At 41.9% G+C, this 21768-nt stretch overlaps 1 protein-coding gene across 33 annotated transcripts in view; it reads left to right on the top strand.

The window, feature by feature from the left end:
* GRIP1 (glutamate receptor interacting protein 1) overlaps positions 1 to 21768 on the top strand; it is a 598510-nt gene that overhangs the window by 450359 nt on the left and 126383 nt on the right. For all 33 annotated transcript variants that reach the window (XM_070271875.1, XM_070271871.1, XM_070271868.1 and 30 more), the window contains one exon: positions 20133 to 20268. In XM_070271875.1, the coding sequence (XP_070127976.1) occupies positions 20133 to 20268 (136 nt within the window). The remainder of the gene's footprint in view (positions 1 to 20132; positions 20269 to 21768) is intronic.

Raw genomic sequence — 21768 nt, 5'->3', positions numbered from 1 at the left:
GTAAGGAGTAGAGAGTGGTGGGAGCAGAAAGACATGGGCTCTGTGTTTGAAAGGAAAGTCAAGGAGGCATCTGTGAGGCAGTAACAAGGGAGTGAGCCTAAAATGAGGAGTGAACCACGTCATGGTGTAGAGGAGGAGGATTCTAGGCCAGGAGAACAGCAAATGCAAAGGCCCTGAGGTCAGAACAAGCTTGGCTTGTTAAAGAAAGTGAAAGAAGGCCCGCATGGCCAGAAAGGGAGAAGCAAGGCTGAGCACGGTGAGAGAGACAAAGGGAGGTTCTGGTGAGCTTGCAGCCAAGGTAAGAGTTGGGGTTTTATTCAGAGTGTGGCAGGAGGCTGTTGCAGGGCTTGAACAGTTGAGGTACTGATGTCGTTTTTAAAACTCTCTCTAGCTTCCATGCGGAAAATAGACTTTAAGAGGACAATAAGGGAAACAGGGAGATCACTTGGCATGCAATATTTCAGGCAAGACATGACGGTGACTTGGACGAGGATGATGGAGGTGGAGGTCGTGAAAAATAGTCAGATTTTGAAGAAAGAGCCCAAAGAACCTGCTGACAAAGTAGATGCGGGATGTGAGAGAAAAGAGGAGTCTGGGATGAGTCCATGGCTTTTGCTCTTAACTGGATAAATAGTGATGCCATTTCTAAGACAGACAGCTGCTCGGGAAGAAACAGATCAGTGGAAGGCGGAGGAGGGAACTCGGAGGGGGGTCAGTGGAGACAGAAACTTGCGAGCTATCTGTTTGTGTTTACCCCCTTGGGGAGAGTGACAGCATCTAGGTAGTGCTGATAGATTGACCTGGGGTCCCAGGGCATGCTGACCTTCAGAGGTCAGCAGTGAAGGAAGTTTCAGCAGAAGACATGAAGAAACAGAGGCGGTGGGAGGGGAATGCGGGGCCCTGGAATCCGAGTTAAGAACGACAAGACACTAAGGAGGGGGAAACAAACTGGTCAATAGTGATGATAAGATGAGCAAGATGAGGACTGAGAATTGGCCGTAAGATGCTATAAGAAGAGAGTTTTTACGTTTTCAGTGAAATGGTGGGAGCAAAAGCCTGATTTGGGTGAGTTGAGGTGAGAATAGGACTTAAGTCAACAGAGGCAGAGAATGTAGACAACTCTTTCAAAGTTTCAAAAAAACTATCAAGAGAGCAGAGAAACGGGACAGTAGCTAGGGGGACATGTGGTCTAGGGGGACTGTTTTTAAAATATGGGAGGGGGTACAGCAAGTGTGTGTGCTGATGTGGCTGATCTGGTGGAGTGGGAGAAATTCGTGCAGGAGGGAGAGGGGATCAAAGCAAGAGCAAAGTCTTTGAGGAGGCTGGGCGTGGGGGCAGCCAGCATGCAGGAGGGCAGGCAGAGGGGGGCCAAGGCGCAGAGGCAGGACAGTGGGAGATGTCCTGCTGAGAAGATAAGTGAGTCCCCTTCCCATGGCGCTGTCTTCTTAGTGAAGAGGTGAGGTCATCGCAGAGAGCAAGGAGGGGGAGGGGATGTTATAGGCTTGGAGAGGGAAGAGGAGATGTCATTTCAAGGCTGGGAGAGTGGATTGCAAAGGGCAGTGTCCAAGGGTTACCCTGCAGGCTTGTAGATTCCTAATGAGATAGGACCCTCTTCACTCTTGCAGACCCTACCTCTTCAAATTAGAAAGGGATAAAATGAACATTCCTTTCTATGGCTGATGCTCCTCATCATCCCCATGTATCGTATTCCATCTCCCCTGGGAGGTCTCCTACAACCTCTCCCTTCCATCATCATTTCTTTCTGTCAACACGTAGGATGCTATGTGCTTTTGTTGAAGCTTTTGGCAGTTTAGCTCATCCTGTTTGAAGTTGCTCTGCAATTATTCTCCTGGGTTCTGTGCTTAAAATTTAAGGTTACAGTCCCTTAAATTCAAGAAAATATTTTTTGTTCAAAATTCCCCCACAAAGTTTTGCCCGGCAGAGCCCATAACTGGGTGCAGTCCTTGTTTGCTGTGTTAAAGACTCTCCTTCCATCACCTCCCTTAGGATCTCATCACCATTAGGCATCAACCCTCACAGAACAATGAGATGGAGTGATGGAGTACAACTCAGTCTTCCTACTGCTCCTTCGCTAACAGACGCCTGCACCTTCCACGCACACTCACACGCATGCGTGCACAGCTTTCCTTCTCTTTTCCACTTTCCCTGTAGGAAAGCCCACATCTAACTTCTTCTGCTTCAATATTTTTAGAGACAGGAAACTTACTATCTTACAAGGTAGCCCCCACCTTTTTATATCTCTGCCTGTTAGGAAGTGTTCTTTATGCCGATGGGCTGAAATTTCCCACCTTCTACTTCTCTACCTATTGGCTCTCCTAATTCTTCTGAACTTCCCCCAAAGTAAGTCTTTCCAGTACTTTAATGTATTTGTCATCTCTTCCCTGAGTCATCGTTATCGTTTGACCAGGTAAAGCATGTTCCCTCCTTCAACCTTGCCTCTGTGACATGTTTCCCACACCCTGGGAGTCTCTCTCCAGTGTGTCACTGCTCATTAGCATGTGGCAGCCAAAACTGAACCCTTCCTCCCGCTGAAGAGAACAGAGTACAAGAAAACCATTACCTTCCCTGATCTGGATGTTCTACTTGATTAATGCAGATTAGATTGTATTTTTAATTGAAATAATGATGTGTGTTTCTATTGAACCTGTAGTCAATAGGTCTTGTTCTCATGAGTCACTCTTAAGAGCTAGGCTTCCTCCTTTGAGCAGAGCACTCCATATAACGCTGGGCAACACTGTACCCTGCATTCAGTTCTCTGCACATTTATTTCTATCATATTCAGCCAGTAAGATTTAGAAATAGGAGAGAAGGCAGGGTATTAATGATTGTTGGGTGTCTATCATGTACCAGTCTTGTTTACTCAAAATAGATTGTTCATTATCCCAATTTTGTGGAGGGAGAAATTAAGGCTCAAGGAGGCTTAAGTAACTTGCCCAAGTTTATCAACAACAAAGCTGGTATTTGAGTTTAGAATTACCTTAATCCAAAGCCCCTCGTCTTTCAGCTGTGTGCTCAGCTCTCAAATGGTTCAGCTCATCTTTCCAACGTGTAGAAATAGGCTCCATTACTGCTCGTCCCATATATTTACCAGTCTTCTTAGCAGGGAATTAGCGACAAATTTGGTAAGCCTCTAAGGAGTGTTAAGAACTTTAAGGACCAAGGACAGAGCTCTGCCTCATCCCTCCGGAAACCGTGACTCTTCTCTTGAACACTGGTGGGCAGGTTTTGGGTTCTTCCTCCGTGAGCTTCAAAGCCACAGACTTTCAGTTCCCAGTCCTCTTTCTGTCCACAGGTTATCATAAGAGATCTTTCTCAAAGCCCACTGAAATACTCAAATATACATTCACGTTATATTGTCTTTATATATAATGTTGGTTTGCATGCCTTATTCTTCAGTGGTGTGATAATCCTTTCTAAACTTTCACCAGGACATGCCATCAGTCTCAGAGATCTAGGATTTCCACAACCCGTCCTTGTAGAAATTGAAATGCTCACTTGTCCCCAGCCTCTTGGTGTATCTTTCATTTTTATCATTGTTTCGTTATCACATCTGCACATTCTTTTAATTCCCTAGGAGGTCGTTTATCTGACTCTAGAAACTCAAATATATATTAAACAGCTAAAGAATTCTTTTAATATCACTTTACCTCCTACCTTTGGCATAAATTTCCTCTTCCTTGAATCTTAAATTCTATCCTTTCTAGTTTAAGATTATTCTCCTTACCAGCCACTGGAGATGCATCATTGGCATTGAGTAGCTCGGCATTGCACCATGCTATAAGTAACTCTATGCCACCTTCTGCCAGCAGTTCCCCAATCCCCATGTTCTTCTTGTTCTGGCCTAAAGAACTTGGAAAAATTCTTCTAGTTGTTCTTAACACATCCTGTTAGCTAAGTTCTTGCATGACAAAGTTGTCCATATTCTAATAAAGCATATCCAAGATCTATTCTTCCTAGGAGGCCAGAAGAAGGTGGTAGTAATTATGATGGCAAAAGCTCCTCTTCTGCTCCCCAGGCACAAGGAATAAAGGGAAGAAAGTATTTGCAAAAAATGAAATGGCAAATATTTAAAATGCTGATTATATTAAGTGCTATCAAGCATACAGGAAAATAGAAACGTATATTGTTGGTAGGAATATAAATTTTTTAGAAGACACATTGGTAGCATCAATCAAAATGTTTAAAAATATAAGCACTTTTCCCAACATTTCTGGGAATATATCCTACACTGATCCTCACATTTGTGCACAAAGATGTAACCATACTTGCCTACTTATAAGATGTGGTAATTTTTGAGAGTCATCCTAATCTGGTAAAGAAATGCTTTGAAAACAATGTAAGTAGCCCCCACGACCACTGTCATCCTCTCTCACTGTCCCTGAGGTAGAGCATCACTGGCTGTGGAGGAGGGTGGCTCTGGGGATAGGAAGCCTCTCCCAACTCCGGTGCCTCACTGTTGGAAAGTGAGACCTGAGCATCCCTTCAGTCAGCCATGAGTGGACAGGTAGTTGGCCATGCAAATGGGCAGGACTGGGAATAAAATGTGCCAGCAAATTGGTGTGTACAGAGATGATGATTGAAGAATTGCTTGTTAGTGAAATATTGGAAGCAACCAAAAGAATCTATCAAATGAGGAATGGTCAAAAAATTTAGAGTGTGGCAATTCTAAGAAAAACTACAAAACTGTTTAAAAAAAGTATGAAGTAGACCTATAGGCCACGTCATGAAAAGATCTCCAAGACATATTGTTATGTTGAAAACAGCAAGTTGTTGTGTTATCTAATCCGATTTAGGTTAAACGTTAGTGTCTGAAAAGAGAGTAGAAGGTTGGGCACAAACTTCGGCCGTGGTTTCCTCTGAGATGAGAAGAGAAGTAGAAGGACAGTGTGAAGGGTGCCCTCAGGCTTTGCTCCCTATACATCTTGATCATTTAAATCTTATATTAAAATGTATTTGTGTAATACCTGGGTATGTTTTTAAATACTATAATGGCAAGAAGGAATATTAGTGGGTTGGACTACCTGGCAGAACCAAATCTTGCTGGGCGTGCTAGACCCAACCCTGCAGACAGAGAAAAAGAGGAGGATGCATCTCTGCCCGCTGATACCACACAGAGCCAACAATCAATATTTATTCAATAATCAATATTTATGCACGTGTCAAGAAGACCATCTGCAAGAGAGAAGAAGAAAATGCCAAGATCTTGCCATTCATATAAGTAGGAGGAAATAGGAGATCTGAAACAAATATGATCACTGGCCTCCAGTATTTTAAGTCATATGGACAAGGGGTCAATGTTCTCCATGATCTCACAGGCGTAACTAGAACTCCTGTCAGAAGTCACCAACCCACATCCTCCTGTTGGCTGGGGGCAGCCTACAGGTGCATCTGTTTGGCCAGCGAATACCATGAGGCAGCACCTCTTGCCCTTCACTCTAGTTCATGTCTACACCCTACTGATCAGGTTACACACAGTCTGCTTCATTCATTTAGTGTATTGAATTGGTACCTGCCTTTGGATTTTTAACCCATGCTATAAGGGTAAGTTATGGGAAATCAGATTTGGAAGCAACTCAAGGTAGAACTTTCTAAGAAGTACAGAAAGGCAACTTACCGTCCTGGCTAGAAACACAGGCTCTGGGGTTAGCCTGCCTTGTTTGAATTCCAATCCTGCCACCTACTGCTGTGTGGACTCTGGCTTGTTGCTTAAGTTTCATGCTTCATGTATTAGTTTCCCCATTGATGAAATGAGAGCTTAATAAGGACCAAATGAATAAATGCATATAGAGCATCTATATTAGTTATCTATTTCTGTGTAACAATATTACCACAAACTTAGCATCTTAACAACACACACGTTTGTTATTTCACAGTTTCTGTGGGTCAGTAATCCAGGCACAGCTTGTCTGGTCCTCCTTTTGGGGTCTCACAAAACTGCAATCAAGGTGTCAGCCAGGGCTGCAGTCTCATCTGAGACTTGAGTTGGGAAGGATTTGCTCCCAAGATCCTTCAGGGTGGTGGCAGAATTCATTTCAGGGCTTCAGTTTCTTGCTGGTTGTCACAGCAAGAGGGCACATTCAGCTCCATTGTGGCTGCCTGCTTCCTCAGAGCCCACAAGGGCGGGAAAGTCTCCAGCAAGATGGGCACTACAGTCTCATGTGCATAATCACGTACAAGTAATCACATATATCCCGGCACCTCTCCCACGTTCTACTGGCTAGATGCAAGTCACAGGTCACACCCACACTCAGGAAAAGAGGACAGAGCCAGGGCTCATGATCAGGAGTCAAGAATCATGAAGGACCACCCTCAAGTCTATCTGCCACAGAATACAAGTCAGGCCTAGTACATATAAGGTGCTTAATAAATGTAGTTATTATTCATTGAAGCTATCTGAAGGAGACATAGGTAGCTTTCTGACAAGGTTAGTTTCCTACGTTGGGGATGTTCAGACAGGCACTGGATGGTGACTGTAGGCACGTAGCAAAGAAAACCAAATGGAGGTAGGCTTTGAACCAGAGGACGTTTAAGATCATCTGTGATTCAGTCACCAGGTGAGGTCAACGAACTCCGCTCCCCCTTCAAAGTCTCCTCCAGCATCTTTATGGGTTCATTGCTTCTCTTCCTCTTGCATGCTATCTTTTCATTTTTACCTGACTTCACCTGTGTCAAAATTAGACCTGGAACATCGTGTATGATTTTCTCTGAGAATTCTAAGAGAAACTTTGGTCCTTCTTACAACGGCCAAGCTTTGGGAGTGGGGATGGGGAGGAAGGAAAGAAATCCATTTTACCTTTACTAAGACGTGCAGAGGCCCAGCTTCTGTGTTTCTCAAAACCCTCACCAGGTTTGTGTACCTAGACTGAGCTCAGTGGAGGTCATGTAATGTTATGGCGTCTGCTGGAAGAAGGAGAGATGATGAATTGGACTTCTGGGCTCTCTCTAGATCTTGCTGCTGACAAACAAGGTGTTTACCTGCTGATTCACCCCGCGCTGAATCACCTGCCTCCAGTATTTGTATAGAAGTGTGGTAAACATAAAGTTTCTGTTTAAGAGTCTGGCCTTGGAAGAGGACAGTTAAGGCAGTTCCCGTGTGGCACACAGAATCCAGAACTGTGTTTTTTATGCCTGAGACATTATTGATTTACGACATACATACCCTTGCATGTTGGTTTCGTTAGTGCATATACCAAACCTGTTTCTGTATTCAGCCTCTGCAGAATGTGACTAAAGAACCATGTGGCCCCACCTGCAAACACCCAAATACACCCTGAGTCAGGCACACCCCAGCTCTGGGCCCTGCTGTCTGAGGAGGGTGGGTGGGAATCACTGAGGCGCTCTTCAGCCACGCTAGTAACTAAATATTAGAGATGCAATAACCAGGAAGCATCCTTATTATTTCTTTAATTGAAGCAATTTCCCAGGAGAGTGTTGAGGTGTTAATTGCTTCTGCACTTCTTCAGTTGACAGACGTGTCCTTGTTCACCTGGGTAAGAGAAGCAATTACCACAGTGCTCTCCTGGGCTTGGGGAGATATTCTTAACGAATTTTAAAGGCATTGGGAGGGCATGATGCTTTTTAAAAGGAGCTGTCCTCTGCTCGGTTCATACCTGATAATCCACCATACCTGGTGGATGGTCTATTCAGACCACATGATGAATCTGTTAAAGGAAAATATGTGATGGAAAAAGAGAGATAGTAGTAATGTTTTTTCAGGAAATGTATATCCAGATTTCAGATATGAGAAAAATATGTTCCTGTATGTGTGTATATCACTGAGTTAAAGAAAGATTTGAAAAAAACAACAAAAAAGAGTAAGCCTTTTCTTTAGATATCCAGCACGGCATATTTCTCAGGAATTTCAACACAAAGTTGTTATTTTCTGGAACTGCTGTGGCCTTCCAAATGAGGGTTTGTCAGGTCACTACCTCAATGCAAATCAGTAAATATTCTTTTACCCGTTGTGTGAAAGTGACTTTCACAATCCTCTTGAACCACGATTTATTTTAATGTTGCATACTTACATTCAAGAAGAAAAAGAAAATAGTCTTAGAACTTTTTATTAGATTTTGGAACTTTTTTTTAAATGAATTACTTTGGCAGCTTTTCAAGCCAAGACCACCTATGTTACCAAAGTGACGTAGTGGAAATAAGATTGAATTTAGAGTTAGAGCACCTGGTTTTAAGTTCTAGCAAAATGATTTGCCTGATGTGGTGTCCTTAGGCAAGTCACCTGACCTTGAAAAGCTTCAGTGTTTTCATCTTTAAGATCCTGGATTTCTGTAAGAATCACATAAGAAAATGTATGTGACTCTACTGGGCGACTCTGTAAGCGCTGTACAGACGTAAACGGTATTATCCAAGGAACATGGAGGTTTTGTGGCGCCTGAAGCTTGCACAGTTTGACGGAAGGCAGCTCTCTAAGGAGAAGTACACAAAAGTATGTTTTTGAAAATTTTAAAATACCATGTGAACATTGTTGGGACCCTACCAAGGCTTGTGGCAGTGAAGGTCCTGAAAACTTGAGTCATTAGCTTCTCCTGTGTGTTATTATTCCAGCCTTACAGAACGCCAGAGCTGGGATTGGCCACAGCTGCCATTTGATGGGCATTCACACCTGTTGCTTTGAAGTAGAAACCCCTTTGGAAACAAAATCTTAAATGGAGGAACAAAAGAGAAAACAGACATGAGGAGCTGAAGTTAGGACAAGGGATTCAGAACTTTGCCTGCTTGGCCTCCTCCTTCCACGGGTACCTTAAGAACTTCAGTTGAAAGTGGAGCTTGGAGGAGCATACTATCCTATTTATTTGAAGAAGCTCCCTCCCCCTATTTGAACAGCTGTGAAACCGGGATGCATCTTACTGTTGTCCTTGAACCTTCAGTGGTTGTCATGTCATCATCATTGCCTGTGCGTCCTCTTACTTGGTTGTAATTCATGGTGATATGATTGGATAAATGCAACCCCTTAAAATTTCAGACAGTAAATCGTTTAAGGACCATTTGATAAAGGAACATGCAGCATTTTGTAAAATGTTGTGTTGACACTTTCTGGTAAGATCAAGGAAATACAAGCATCAAAACTTACCAAATGGATCTCAGCAGCTTGGAAGAAAGTCCAAGAGAAATAGCAGAGCACTCTCTAAGACATCTGCATCGCCAGTGTTCTTAATGTCCAGAGGCCAATATCATATGGAAAATATGGACATCAAGGACACTGGTTCAGAAAGTAAATGTGAAGAAGTTGTAGCGTACCTTAACCAATTTATTTAACTCACATTTTCCTTTTCGTGTATGCACTTTGAGTTCTTTTGTAAGACTGAAATTAAAAAACTTAGTGATAAGAAAGCATTATACTGTAATTTCATTGGCAGGATTTCTTAGTGGTAAATAAAATAACAGTGTGCCTTAAAAGTGATGGTGTCTTGAAGCCAATGAAATATGGTACTTTTAAAACCGTTTAGCTCAATTCTCATTTTGCAGTTGAGAAATTAATGCCCAGAGAGGGGTAGTGACTTACCCAAGGCAATATGGCTGGCTTTTCCAAGACATAATGAACCAGATGCAAATATTTTCCAAGCAATTATTCCCTCTCAGCCTCAGACTAGAATCCCTACCCTTTGTTTTGATAATCATCACTAATCGTATTTTTTATAATTTTTAATTGCCTAGGACCTGTATTTCTTACAAGAATATTAATTCCTTGAGGACAGGAACTAAGTCTGTCTTGGTTATTTGCTCGATAGCAAAATGCCTAACATTTAGCAAATTATCAATAAATATTCAATGGAAGGATGGTGGGATGGAGGTAGGGAGAGATGGAGGGCAGGATGGAGGGAGGGAGGAAGGAATAGACGGATGGATGGAGGGAGAGAGGCATTTCATACTCAGAATGAGGCTACCAGATAGTTGGGTAGCGTGGTGTTATGTGTGGTGACTGAGGTACTAATCCAAAAGGCCTGAGCAGAGAGGAAATAGTAATGACTCTGCTTTGTCTGCTGGCTCTTTGCTGCTCGCCTTAATGGGGAGCCTTTCCCTTGGGACAAGAATATAATTGTTTCTCATGTGGAGCAGAAGCAAAGAGCTGGACCAGGAGAGACAGCTATCCTTGTCAGGGTGGAGGAAGCCGAAAGGAGGAGGTGGGAGCTGTCCTTGACGTGGGCAGCACAGCCCCCTCCAGTTCTGCCTTCCAGTGGGGTCTCAGTTGAGCTCAATAAAACTGACTCGCCGCGGCAGGCTGCCTGGCTTCTCCATGGAGAGGCACCGGGCTCCCTGACGCCTTGCCCCTTGCATCTGCAGAGACTTCACTATTAGTTTTCCATCTGTTCCTATATTTGAAATGCATCAAGTCTCATAAAACAAGAGAAAGTCAAATAAATGCCCCTGACATCTGTGACAAAATGAGAAGGACTGATTTACTGATTTCCCGTTACCCTGTTGGCTTGGAGTCCACCTGAGGCTGGCTTTACTTTTCAGCCCGTTTCTCATCTACACCTTCCTATGTCCACTGTTTAGCAGTTACTTTCTGACTAGTCTGTACGTTTATGGCGGAAACTAAGACCTAGAAAAATTAAGTAACTTCTCAATAAATTATTATTATAATAATTATAACAATCACTGGGAAGCTTCATAGCAAATTTGGACAATTAAATCACTGATTTTTGGAGAAGTGCAAAACTGAAAGAATTCTAGTATTACCATATTTTAAAAGCAGTGGGTTTTTTTCTTGGTTCTTTAGGAGACGTGATACCTGAATTGGTTATGCCAAGAGTCCATATCTCCGTTCTGTCTGGTTTTTTAGGTCCTGATCTCTATGTCACATCTTTTAGGGTTCTTGAATTTTATATTTGGTCCTGCATATTTGTGAATACTCTTTCTCTTGAAGTGCTCTAAGAAACATACAGATATTAATCCAGCCTTTCCCGTCACTGTGTGAGACAAATACCGATCATAATTTTGTTTCACATGAACATTTGTGCTAGGTAATGTTTATGTGCTGTACATCCCTGCCACTCATCTAACTTATGCTCCGAGGCCCAGGGGATGAGAGAAATTCTGGCGCATCCCTCATGTCACTATACAGAGGTAAAAGTGCCAGAAGAGCTTTCTCTGTTAACCTGGGTGGCAAGAACTGAGACTGAAAATGTGCAGCTGTTCGTCACAGAAACCCAGCTTTGATCCGGCAGCTTTGCTGAACCAGAGGATGTTAGGAGGACTTGAAATGAGTATTGGAAAAAGCATCTGTTTATTTCCTGAGGGGGATAAACTTCCTAGTGGCACTACTAAAAGTTATATACGGATAAAACTGTAGTGTGAGCAATAACGTTGTCTCCAAAAGTAATACACAGACACAGCTCTAGTATTCTGGTGTGGGCCTCAATCCCCGTTACTAAGGCAATGGTAAAAAAATAATCAAGCCAGGAAGCTTAGGGAAATAACTCTGTCTGCCCCTATTCAAATTCTACTCCTTTATCATTTTGTTTCCGCACCATCCAGCAATAATTCTGTTCACCGCATGCCAGTGCTCATCGCCCATCATGATTCCTTGTGTAGGACCAATGAGCTCCTCCATTCAGCGTTCCCAGGGAGCACCTGCTAATGTGCCAGGCAGCGTTCTAGGTGCTGGAGAGACAGAGAGGAACAAAACACCATCTCTATCACCAGTGATTGAAAATTTGTAACTTATTGTATAGAGTTTTGATCAATAATATTTCTATTTTACTGTTTATGATATTTGTTAAAATTCCATGTAGTGAACAGAACTTGAAGAAGTGAAGGATTGCACATGGGCACAATAAGTTTCTGTTGTGGTTGAGCCATTATTCATTTTGGATTGTTGACACACCCTCGCCTAACTTAATTAACGCTTAGATGCCTGCAGGGCCTTCTAATGGTTCTCCTTGACCCAAATCCAGTGCCTTTCTCCCCCGCACTTCGTGTCGTCACTACCAAATCCGCTGCTGTACGCTAGTCACAGGCTCACCTTTCCGAAAACGCAGATCTGAACGCTTCCAGTGTTCACTTCCCAGTCTGTTTTCCACCAATCTCTCCTCATGCACCAAACCCGAAATCAGCATCTCTCCATCTTGACTACATGTTAGAATCACCTGGGGAGCTTTAAAAAACAAATACCAATGCCCAGGAACCCACCTGCAAGGATTTTCATCTAGTTGAAATAGACCAATTCCTTCAACAGCAGAAACTACTACAATTCACGCAATATGAAATAGGTAATTTGAATAGCTATGCAACTATTAAGGAAAATGTAATTCTACGCAAAACTCAAAAAAAAAAAGAAGAAGAAATATCCAGACCCATACGGCTTCATTGGAAAATTACACCAAAAGTTTAAAAAGAATAAACGCCAATTCTACACAATCTCTCGCAGAAAATAGAAGAGGACCGAATGTATTTCCCAATTCATTTTATGAAGCTGGTCTTGTTACCCTGACACCAAAACCAAAGATAGTGCAGAAAGAGAACTGCAGATTCTATCCCTGGTGAATGTAGATGCAAAAATCCATCCTTAACAAAATATTAGCAAATAGAATTCAGCAATATATACAAAATTATATACTGTGACCCAGTGGAGTTTATTTCAAGGATGCAGGATTGGTTCAATATTAGAAAACCAATCAATGTAATCCACTGTCTTCTCAAACTAAAGAAGAAAAATCCTGTCATATCAATCAATCAATGCAAAAAAATTGACAAAATTCAAATTCACTCATGACAAAAACTCCCAGAAAAATGGAAATAGAGGGGAACTTTCTCAACACGATACAGAACACCTACAAAAAACTGAGAGCTGATGTAATACTTACTGATGAAACACTGAACCCTTTTCCCTCAGACAGGGAGCAGGGCAAGGATGTCCACTCGCACTGCTCTGGTTCAACATCATGCTGGAAGCCTGTGCTCCAGGCAAGAAAGGGAAATATGAGGCATACAGATTGGAAACGAAGAAATAAAACTGTCCATTTTTGTAGATGACATGATTGTCTGCTTAGAAAGCCCTGAGGAATCTACCAAAAAGAAAACTCCTAGAACTATTAAGTGAGGTCAGCAAGGCCACAAGTTACAAGATAAATATACAAAAACCAATTGTATATCTATATACTAGCAATGAATGCATGTACATTGAAATGAATAATACAATACCAACTGCAATTGTTCCCCCCAAATGAAGTACTTTGGTGTAAAACTGATGAAACATGTACAAGACTTATACGCTAAAAACTACAAAATGCTGACAAAAGAAATCAAAGGTCGACACAATTGGAGAGATAGAGCATGTTCATGGATTGGAAAAAACATAGTAAAGATGTCTATTCTTTCCAAATTGATACAAGTTTAATGCCAATTTTATCAAAATCTCATCAAAATTTTGTAGATATAAACAAGATTATTCTACAATTTATATGGAAAGGCAAAGGAACTAGAATATCTGGAACAATGTTTGAGAAGAAGAACAAAGTGGGAGGAATCAGTCTACCCAATTTCAAGACTTATGATATAGTTACAGTAGTAAAGACTGCGTGGTATCTGTGGAGGGTTGGACATGTAGATCAATGGAACAAAATAGAGAACCCAGAAACAGACCCACACAAACATGCCCAACTGATTTTGACAAGGTGCAAAAGCAATTCCGTGGAGGAAAGACAGCCTGTTCAACAAATGCTGCTGGAGCAATTGGACATCCATAGGCCCCCCAACATACATATGAACCTTGACTGTCTCACATCTTATATAAAAACTAACTCAAGATGGATCACAGACTAAAGCGTGAAACATAACATTCTAGAACTGTGTAAACCGTAGAGAGACCTAGGAGAAAATTGTCAGGATCTAGGACTCAGCAAGGAGTTCTTAGACTTGACAACAGCGTGATCCATAAAAGGAAAGACTGATCAGTTAGACTTCATCAAAATTAAAAACATTTGCTCTGCAGAAGACCTTGTTAAGAAGATGAAACGAAAATCTGAAGACCGAGAGAAAATATTTGCCGACTTGCATATTCAACAGAGGACTGGTATCTAGGATATGTAAGCAACTCTCGAAACTCAACAGTGAAAAAGCAAATAATCTAATTAGAAAATGGGCAAAAGACGTGAAAAGGCATTTCACTAAAGAGGATACACAGATGGCAAATAAGTACACACAATAAAATGTTCAACATTTCCCATTAGGAAAATGGCTCAAATTACCCCAAAATTAAAACCATGATTAGATATCACTGACACGCTTATCAGAGTGGCTAAAATCAAAAACAGTGACAACAGTGGGGACTGGCGAGGATGCAGAGAAACTGGGTTATCCATACACTGCTGGTGGGACTGTAAATGTAAATGTTGCAGCTCCCTTGGAAAAGAATTTGGCAGTTTATTAGAAACTAAATATGCAACTACCATATGACCCAGCAGTTGTACTCCTGGGTGTTTGACACAGAGCAGTGAATACTTATGTTCACACAAAAACCTGGACATGAATGTTTATGGCAGCTTTGTTCACAATAGCCCAAAACTGGAAGCAACCAACAAACACTTCAGCAGGTAAATGGTTAAACTGTGGTATGTCTACACCATGGAATACTACTCAGCAAGAAAGAGGAACAAACTATTGCTACATACCACAACTTGGATAACTCCCCAGAAAATTATGCTGAGTGTAAAAAGTCAGCCACCAAGGTTTCATACTATATGATTCATTTATTTAACATTCTTAAGATGACATAATTATAAACATAGAGAATAGGTTATAGGTTGCAGGTGTTAGGGAAGGGGGGTGAGGTGGGAGGGAAGTGGATGTGACTATAGTGGGTAATATGAGGGATCCTCGTGGTGCCGGAATGTTCTGTATCTTGACTGCATCAATGTAAATATCCAGCCAGTGATATATTGTATTATGGTTTTGCAAGATGTTATCCTTGGGGAAACAAGGCAAAGGGTCCAAGGGATATCTCTTTATTATTTCTTACACCTGCATGGGAATCTACAGTTATCCCACAGTTAAACATTTAATTTTTTTTAAAAAATCCATCAGTGGGTATTCTGATTGGTTTGGTGTAGGGTGGGCCCAGGCATGGGTGTTTTAGGAGCTCCCTGGGTGATTCTAACATGCAGCTAGAATTGAGAAAGTGCGGATTGAACTGATGAACTCGCTCTCCCCAGAACCCATGTGATCGCCCACCATTTCTTGGTCCTCTGCCTTTAACATCCTCCCCACCCCATTTGCTGAGCTCAGGCTGTCTTCAGACTTAGGGATAACTCCTCCAAGGAACCACAAATTGCCCAGTCTGACAGGGATCCTCCAGGCTGCACCGTGATAGCCCTCATCACTCTTTGCTGTCATCATCACTTTTTATCTGTCTCCCCTCTTTTGGCAACTGTTGTTACAATTGTTCACTTTGTAACCCTTGTTCATCTAGCCCCTGAATTTGGGGAAAAAGCTAACTCCCTTTCTCTGGTCTAAGCCTAATTATACTTTTTAAATAAGCAATGAGGCAGGAATTTCCAGACACCAAGAGTTTCACAGAACACAATGAAATTAGTATGCTGTACCTTGTTTTTCTATGTAAAATAGTGTATGGAGAACACTAGGATGATCTCATATGGGTTCTGAATGCCCTGTGCCTCTGATGCTTTTCTTTTCTCTCTCTTTTTTTTTTTTTTTGTATAGCCAAGCAGATCTAGACTCTGACCAATGCTTGGGGGGCAGAGACAGAGGCTTTGCCAGCCTCCCCACCCCAGGCTCCTGCTTCCGGGGTGTCTGGTTCTTTTTATAATCTCCCTCAGAGGAGATAGGGTTGGTCGTGCCACATCCAGTTATAATTCCATGACTTTGTTCAGGTAGGCTTCACCGGCAGGCTCTCTCTATTCTTTCACAGCCGCATTAAACAGCAAGCTGGCATACTTTGGGAGCACACTTTTTCACAGAATCTTTGCAACGATGCATGTTTCATTTTTGTAATAATATGAAATATTTCTTGTGCCCAAAAAATCCTCTTGGCATTTTTATTGATATTGTGAATTTCATGGATTAATTTAGGGATAAATGACATATTTTTGATGTTGGGTTATGCTCTCCACTGGAATATTAGTTCCTAGATGGCACGGATTTTCTCTGTATCTTCTGTGTGTTGTGTATCTTCAAAGCCTAGAATAGTCCCTGGCACATAGCAAGTGCATGGTTTTTACTGAATGAATGAGTGGGATGCCTTTCCATTTGTTCGGATCTCATATCCCTCACAAGTGTGTTAAAAGTTTTTTTCCTTTAGATCTTATACATTTTTCGTTAAATTTTTCATAATGGATTTTACTTTTGGGCTCCCATTTTATAAATGGGTATTTTTTCTTCTATGATAACTTCTAACTGGTTGTTTATATAAAAGCTATGATTTTCTGGGTATTAATTTTGTAACCATCTATGTTATTGCATTTTCTTATTTGTTTGCAAGAACTTCTCATAATTCTCTTGCTTTCACCAGGCATCATTGTTACTTTTCTTAAAACTTTCTGGAGTTCAGTAATTAAGAGGATTGAATTACGAACCCAAAGAAAAACAGCAAACAACTGAATCCCATTCTGTCAGTGAGATTCTTGTTGGTTGCGTTGAGTGGGGACTGATACAGATGTCATCCTGCAATTTCTTTTCTAAGATAATTAAATCAGATGATTAAGGAAAACATCAAATCCAGAACCATCTCGTTCCTTGCTGGTTGGGTATCATCTGTTCCCTGTGTTGCTTGCTAATTTGGAGAGAGGACAATCTTCTCTTCGTAGTCCTCTTGATTTGGGGAGGGCTATTTGCAATGTAATTCACAGAGAAATTGTCCGTGCATATTGACTTGCCCAAGTTCCACTGTTCACTGCAGAGCTTTCTTCCATAGCTTTGATGTATAGATGAACTCATGCAACTGAAGGCATCTGTCTCCATTTCTCTTTGCCATTAGATCATTATGCAGACATTAAACACCAAAAAAGACATAAAAGGATTGATTAGTCTAGTGGAGAGCGCAGGTTAGCAGAAAGCAAACTCCAGAAGGATGTTCCTTCCTCTCCTGATTGCTTCTTTTCTCCTACTCCCTTTCAAAACACCCATAAAAGATTTAGTCCATCCTTCAGGGACCCAAGATACATATTGGCGGTTAACATTCTTGTGATTCAGCACATTTTCTGGAACAATATCCTATCTTTACTCCTGAGTTTTGTGTAATTTAGATTCCTCCTTTGGTCTGCTCAGCTAATCCTGGTCAATAAATGCAGATAGATTAGACAGAAGACAAAATTGTGAAATAAGTGTTGCATTTAGAAGAGCAAGCCTTCAGTTGACATTGTTGCCAAGACTGTCTCCTCTGTGGCCACCTTCCCCACAGCCCACACTGAGGCTGGTGGTCTTTGATTCATTTGCCTCCGTGACTAGGCTGTAAGCATCTCTGACTTCTTCCACCTTTGACTTTCATTGTCTGGCTGTTCATAGTAGGCACTCAATAAATGCTTGAATAGATGAATGTGCAAATTACTCAATTTGCTGATGCGTGAATATTTTCTTTCTTTCATGTTATTAAATCTAGCTCTTGGGGAAAGATTTGAAATGTTTTTAAGCAAGAGGGTAATTGACTATTACCTGTTTAAAAAGCAGCCCAGATAGATTTATATTTTAACAGAGATCAAATTAAACTAAAGGAATTGAGCTTTTCTAGATTTTCAGGATTCATCCAGAAGCCTGGGAAGGGTGTGGGTTCCTTCTGGATAAAATTGTATTGCCCACATCTCATAAGGCTGCGCCTGTGTACTGGTATCCCGTTTTATGCAGGAAGCATGCTCTTGAAAACCTGAGCAGGAATGAAGTTCTCATTAATTGAAACTTATATCTTACTTGCCCGGTATTACTATTTCATAGTTGCTGCTTTGTGCATTTCTGGTTGACCTTTAAAACAGACCCTGGGGCCAGCCCCGTGGCCGAGTGGTTAAGTTCCTGCGCTCCACTTCTGCGGTCCAGGGTTTTGCAAACTTGGATCCTGGGCGCAGGCACGGCACCGCTCATCAAGCCATGCTGAGGTGGCGTCCCACGTGCCACAACTAGAAGGACCCACAACTACAATATACAACTACGCACTAGGGGGTTTTGGGGAGAAAAAGGAAAAATAAAATCTTTAAAACAGGCCCTTAAAAAACTATGCTTCCAACTCTTCAAGTAAAGATCTACAGTGAAATGGTTAAATACACAGAATCAATCTAGATACTTAAAGAAAATGCACAGAATTCCTTGTTGGGGAAAATTCTTGAGAACGTTACCTCTCTGTAATCTGATTGGTCATCTATGATGCTATATTCATTCTTTAATTATTAACCTTATTTTTTTAATAATTTATACCTAGCCTTCTGCCAAGAAGGATTTACAGGGGTTGTTTGTTAAGTTGATCCCTTCAAATATCAGTTGGGCCTATGTATATTTTTATAGGATGTATAGAAGGTTGTTTGTTCTATTTTAAGGGGGCGCAGGTGAAATGCAGACAGTGGTGGACTTCAATTACAAAAGCTTCTGGTAAATGCTATATAAGGCCCTGTGCTGTTATACACTTGACAAGAATTTTGATCCTTGCGTGTCAACCATTATTTGGTCTCTCATACAAAATGTAGTCAATGAAGCTGACGTCGTCCACACTCATAGACTCTTCTTTGGCTTCTGCCGTACAGGACGGTAACAACTCACGTATGCAGTGTCGTGAAACTGCCATGAGAGGAAGGACCGCTGGGGTGCTCCAGGACCAGGCAGTCGTGAAAGCCTGGCCTGGAGTGACATTCTGTAGGTCACTGAGGAAATCAGGGGCCTGTCCCCACCTCCTGTCTCCTTCCCCGGGTACTCTGTTCTCCTTACCAGACTGGAGGAGAGATTGTTTTCTTCCCTGCATGATTTGATTTTTTTCATTGGCTAGTGGGATAGTATACCAGCAGCAACAACTGAAAAACCTTTATGATAAGCATTCATATAGATTTTTGAAATGATAATTAACTCTGTTTTGTATGATTAAAGAAAGGGCAGAAATTTACAAATGATCTTTTTGGTTTTTTGATTTTGAAAAAGAAAGTCTGTTTTTTGCATTTTAATAGGGGGGTCTTAGATGTCCTATAAATTCATAACTCTTGAAATTCATAACCTGATTCAAGAGGAATTGGAAAACTGTCCAGTTTCCCCATTTTTCCTACCCGGAAAGTGTATATGCTGAGGGGGGATAACATAACAGAGAATTTTTAAGTATTTGTCATAATTAGCCTGTACATAGGTAAGTGTTGACACTACTTATTTGTATTTCTGAAAGGCAGGATATTCTTAAAGTTTTCTTACCTTCTATCGTGCCTAAAATCAAAAGGTTTGGGTTCCCTCTTAGTGTTTAGATATTATCCCCACAAGAACTGTGAGATTTTCAGGTTTTGAAAGTCCAGAGTGAGGGATTTACAGCAGTTACCTGGGGATTCCGGGCACCAGCCCCGCCTTACCGTATTGTAACACGTTCCGTAAGATGATGTGAGTTCTTGCATGCAGCCATTGTACTCTGCTTTCTGAAAGACAAAAAAAAAAACAGTAGAGAGTCCGTAAGATTTTTCTCGAGCCTGTGGAAAGCTCTCTTCTCTTGAGTCAGTTGTCTTCCTCAGCTGAAATGTGCCAGGAACTTAGAGTCGGCTGCCGCACTTTGTGCATTTGTGTTATTATTTAAAATTCTGTTCTAGCCCCTTATCTTACAACTCTCAGTTGTTCCCTTTGGAGTTACAAGGAGAGAAACCAGAGAAAGTCACTTGAGAATGGCAGAAAACAAAGGGCAAATATTATCATTTGTGCAGAAACGGAGTCGGACTATTTATTGTGAAGCCGGAGTGAACTACCCCACTGGTACCCATTTTAATAATCTATAATGGAATATCTGCCTCAGCTTTATCTACACACACATCTTTATGAGATCCTCTGCAAACCGCAATGGAAAAGAGCCCACAGATCTTTTCTCATAAAAGAAAAAGTGGGAAGAGTATATGGGGAAGAGTCATTTCACAGACACACAAAACACCAACTTGTGCTCCTCCTCTCATTTAATAAGGCCAATGCTTTTCTTTTCGCAGAGGAATTCAAGGGCTCCACTGTGGTTGAGCTGATGAAGAAGGAAGGCACGACCCTCGGGCTGACTGTCTCGGGCGGAATCGATAAGGATGGCAAGCCTCGAGTATCGAATCTGCGGCAAGGAGGAATTGCCGCCAGGTAACTGCCTCTCGGGGAGAAGGGGGAAAAGGCATGCAGAGTGTAATTAATTCAAATATTAAAGCTCCGTCAGAAAAGGTCACTAATGAATAAATGACAGCTGCCATCTGCTGGGCAGAAGCACGTTGGGGCATCTTTCAGAAGCGAGGCTTTTCTGGCCTGTGCCAAAGTCCCCAGGGAGATCTCGTGTCATCTCAGGAGCAGCCAGGCCCTCATAAAATATTCATTTTAAAACGCCTGTATGGCTCTAGTCCCCAAATGCGCCTCTGTGCAGCAGGCAGACTGCATGGGAGGGAGTCTAAATGTGGAGCAGGTGACCCATATAGGAGCGTAGGAGGAACTGTCAGAGAGTCACGTGCTGGCCAGACGCCCAGCTGGACGTTTCTAAGTAATGATTTTGCTTGTCTCGCATCTTCTCCACTTTTCTACTTGTGAGCTTTTCCTTTTCATCTAGACAAGATGTGGTTTCCAAAAAGACAGAAAGCTGATATGAGGAGGTCTCGCTTTGTCCTTGTTCCAGTGAACTGCAGACTTCACTAGTTACTGCCGAAGGCGCTGTGTCCCGGATGCCGGGCAGGGGTGGGCTGGCTTTCTGGGCAGAATCTAAATTTCCTGCAGAAAGAGCTGTTGTTAAAAGTGACGGAATGCACCTTAGATCCTGGACACCGATATTCTTGTCCACATAATCACAAATTCAGTTTTAGAGTTCTTGCCTTATAGTGTCATCTGAATAGTGATGACTTTTGATGATCTACCTGTTTGTACAATTTATAAACGTAATCCAACTGGTTGCTCCACGATCCGAAGCATTGTTTGTAAAACAGGCTGATGTCAACGCAGGCACCTTCGTCTCCTTTCTTCAGGCTTGTGGCACACTTCTTTCCACACCCGCAGCCTCCTTTACTTTATCACAGTCGTGGGCTTCATATGTCTCCTGAGCTTCTCCACATGTAGCCCTTGAGGCACGTGTGGACGGGGGAAATGCCATTTTCAGTTGTATTCCTGCTGTAGTTAAAGTTGTGCTCTGCTGATTGTATTGATTATCAATCACCAAATAGTCGTTGTTTCAGGCACTGCTGTGTTACAGAGAGTCACCCAAAATAGTTAGACATGATCCCTGCCCTGAGGGGGCTTATAGTCTATTAGAGGAGGGAAAATATAAAAACGTGAAAAGTTTGGGAGCAATAATAGCCTTGTGAATTGGTAAAGAGCAGCAACACAGGAGTTGCCATGAAGCGTGAGGCGATTAAGCTGCCCAATGAGTGTCAGTGAACCTGAGGAAGTGACAGCGTCTACTGCAGCCTGGAGCGGATTAGGAAGGCTCCTCAGAGAGGAATGACTGGAGCTGGACTTATATAACATAAATGAACTAGATCTTTCTATTTAAGGAGAAAATATTTTTGAAGGTCCTTCTCAGTGACACAAATTTTAAGCCCTATCATTGGTCTTGCTGTCTGCTCTCAGTTTAGAACTAGAGTTTGAGTAGAAGCCCAGAAATAG

This window comes from Equus caballus, chromosome 6 (assembly GCF_041296265.1).
Source record: "Equus caballus isolate H_3958 breed thoroughbred chromosome 6, TB-T2T, whole genome shotgun sequence".
In the NCBI taxonomy this organism is placed as follows: domain Eukaryota; kingdom Metazoa; phylum Chordata; class Mammalia; order Perissodactyla; family Equidae; genus Equus; species Equus caballus.
The sequence above is the reverse complement of the archived record's forward strand: the minus strand, read 5'-3'. Positions and strand labels throughout refer to the sequence as shown.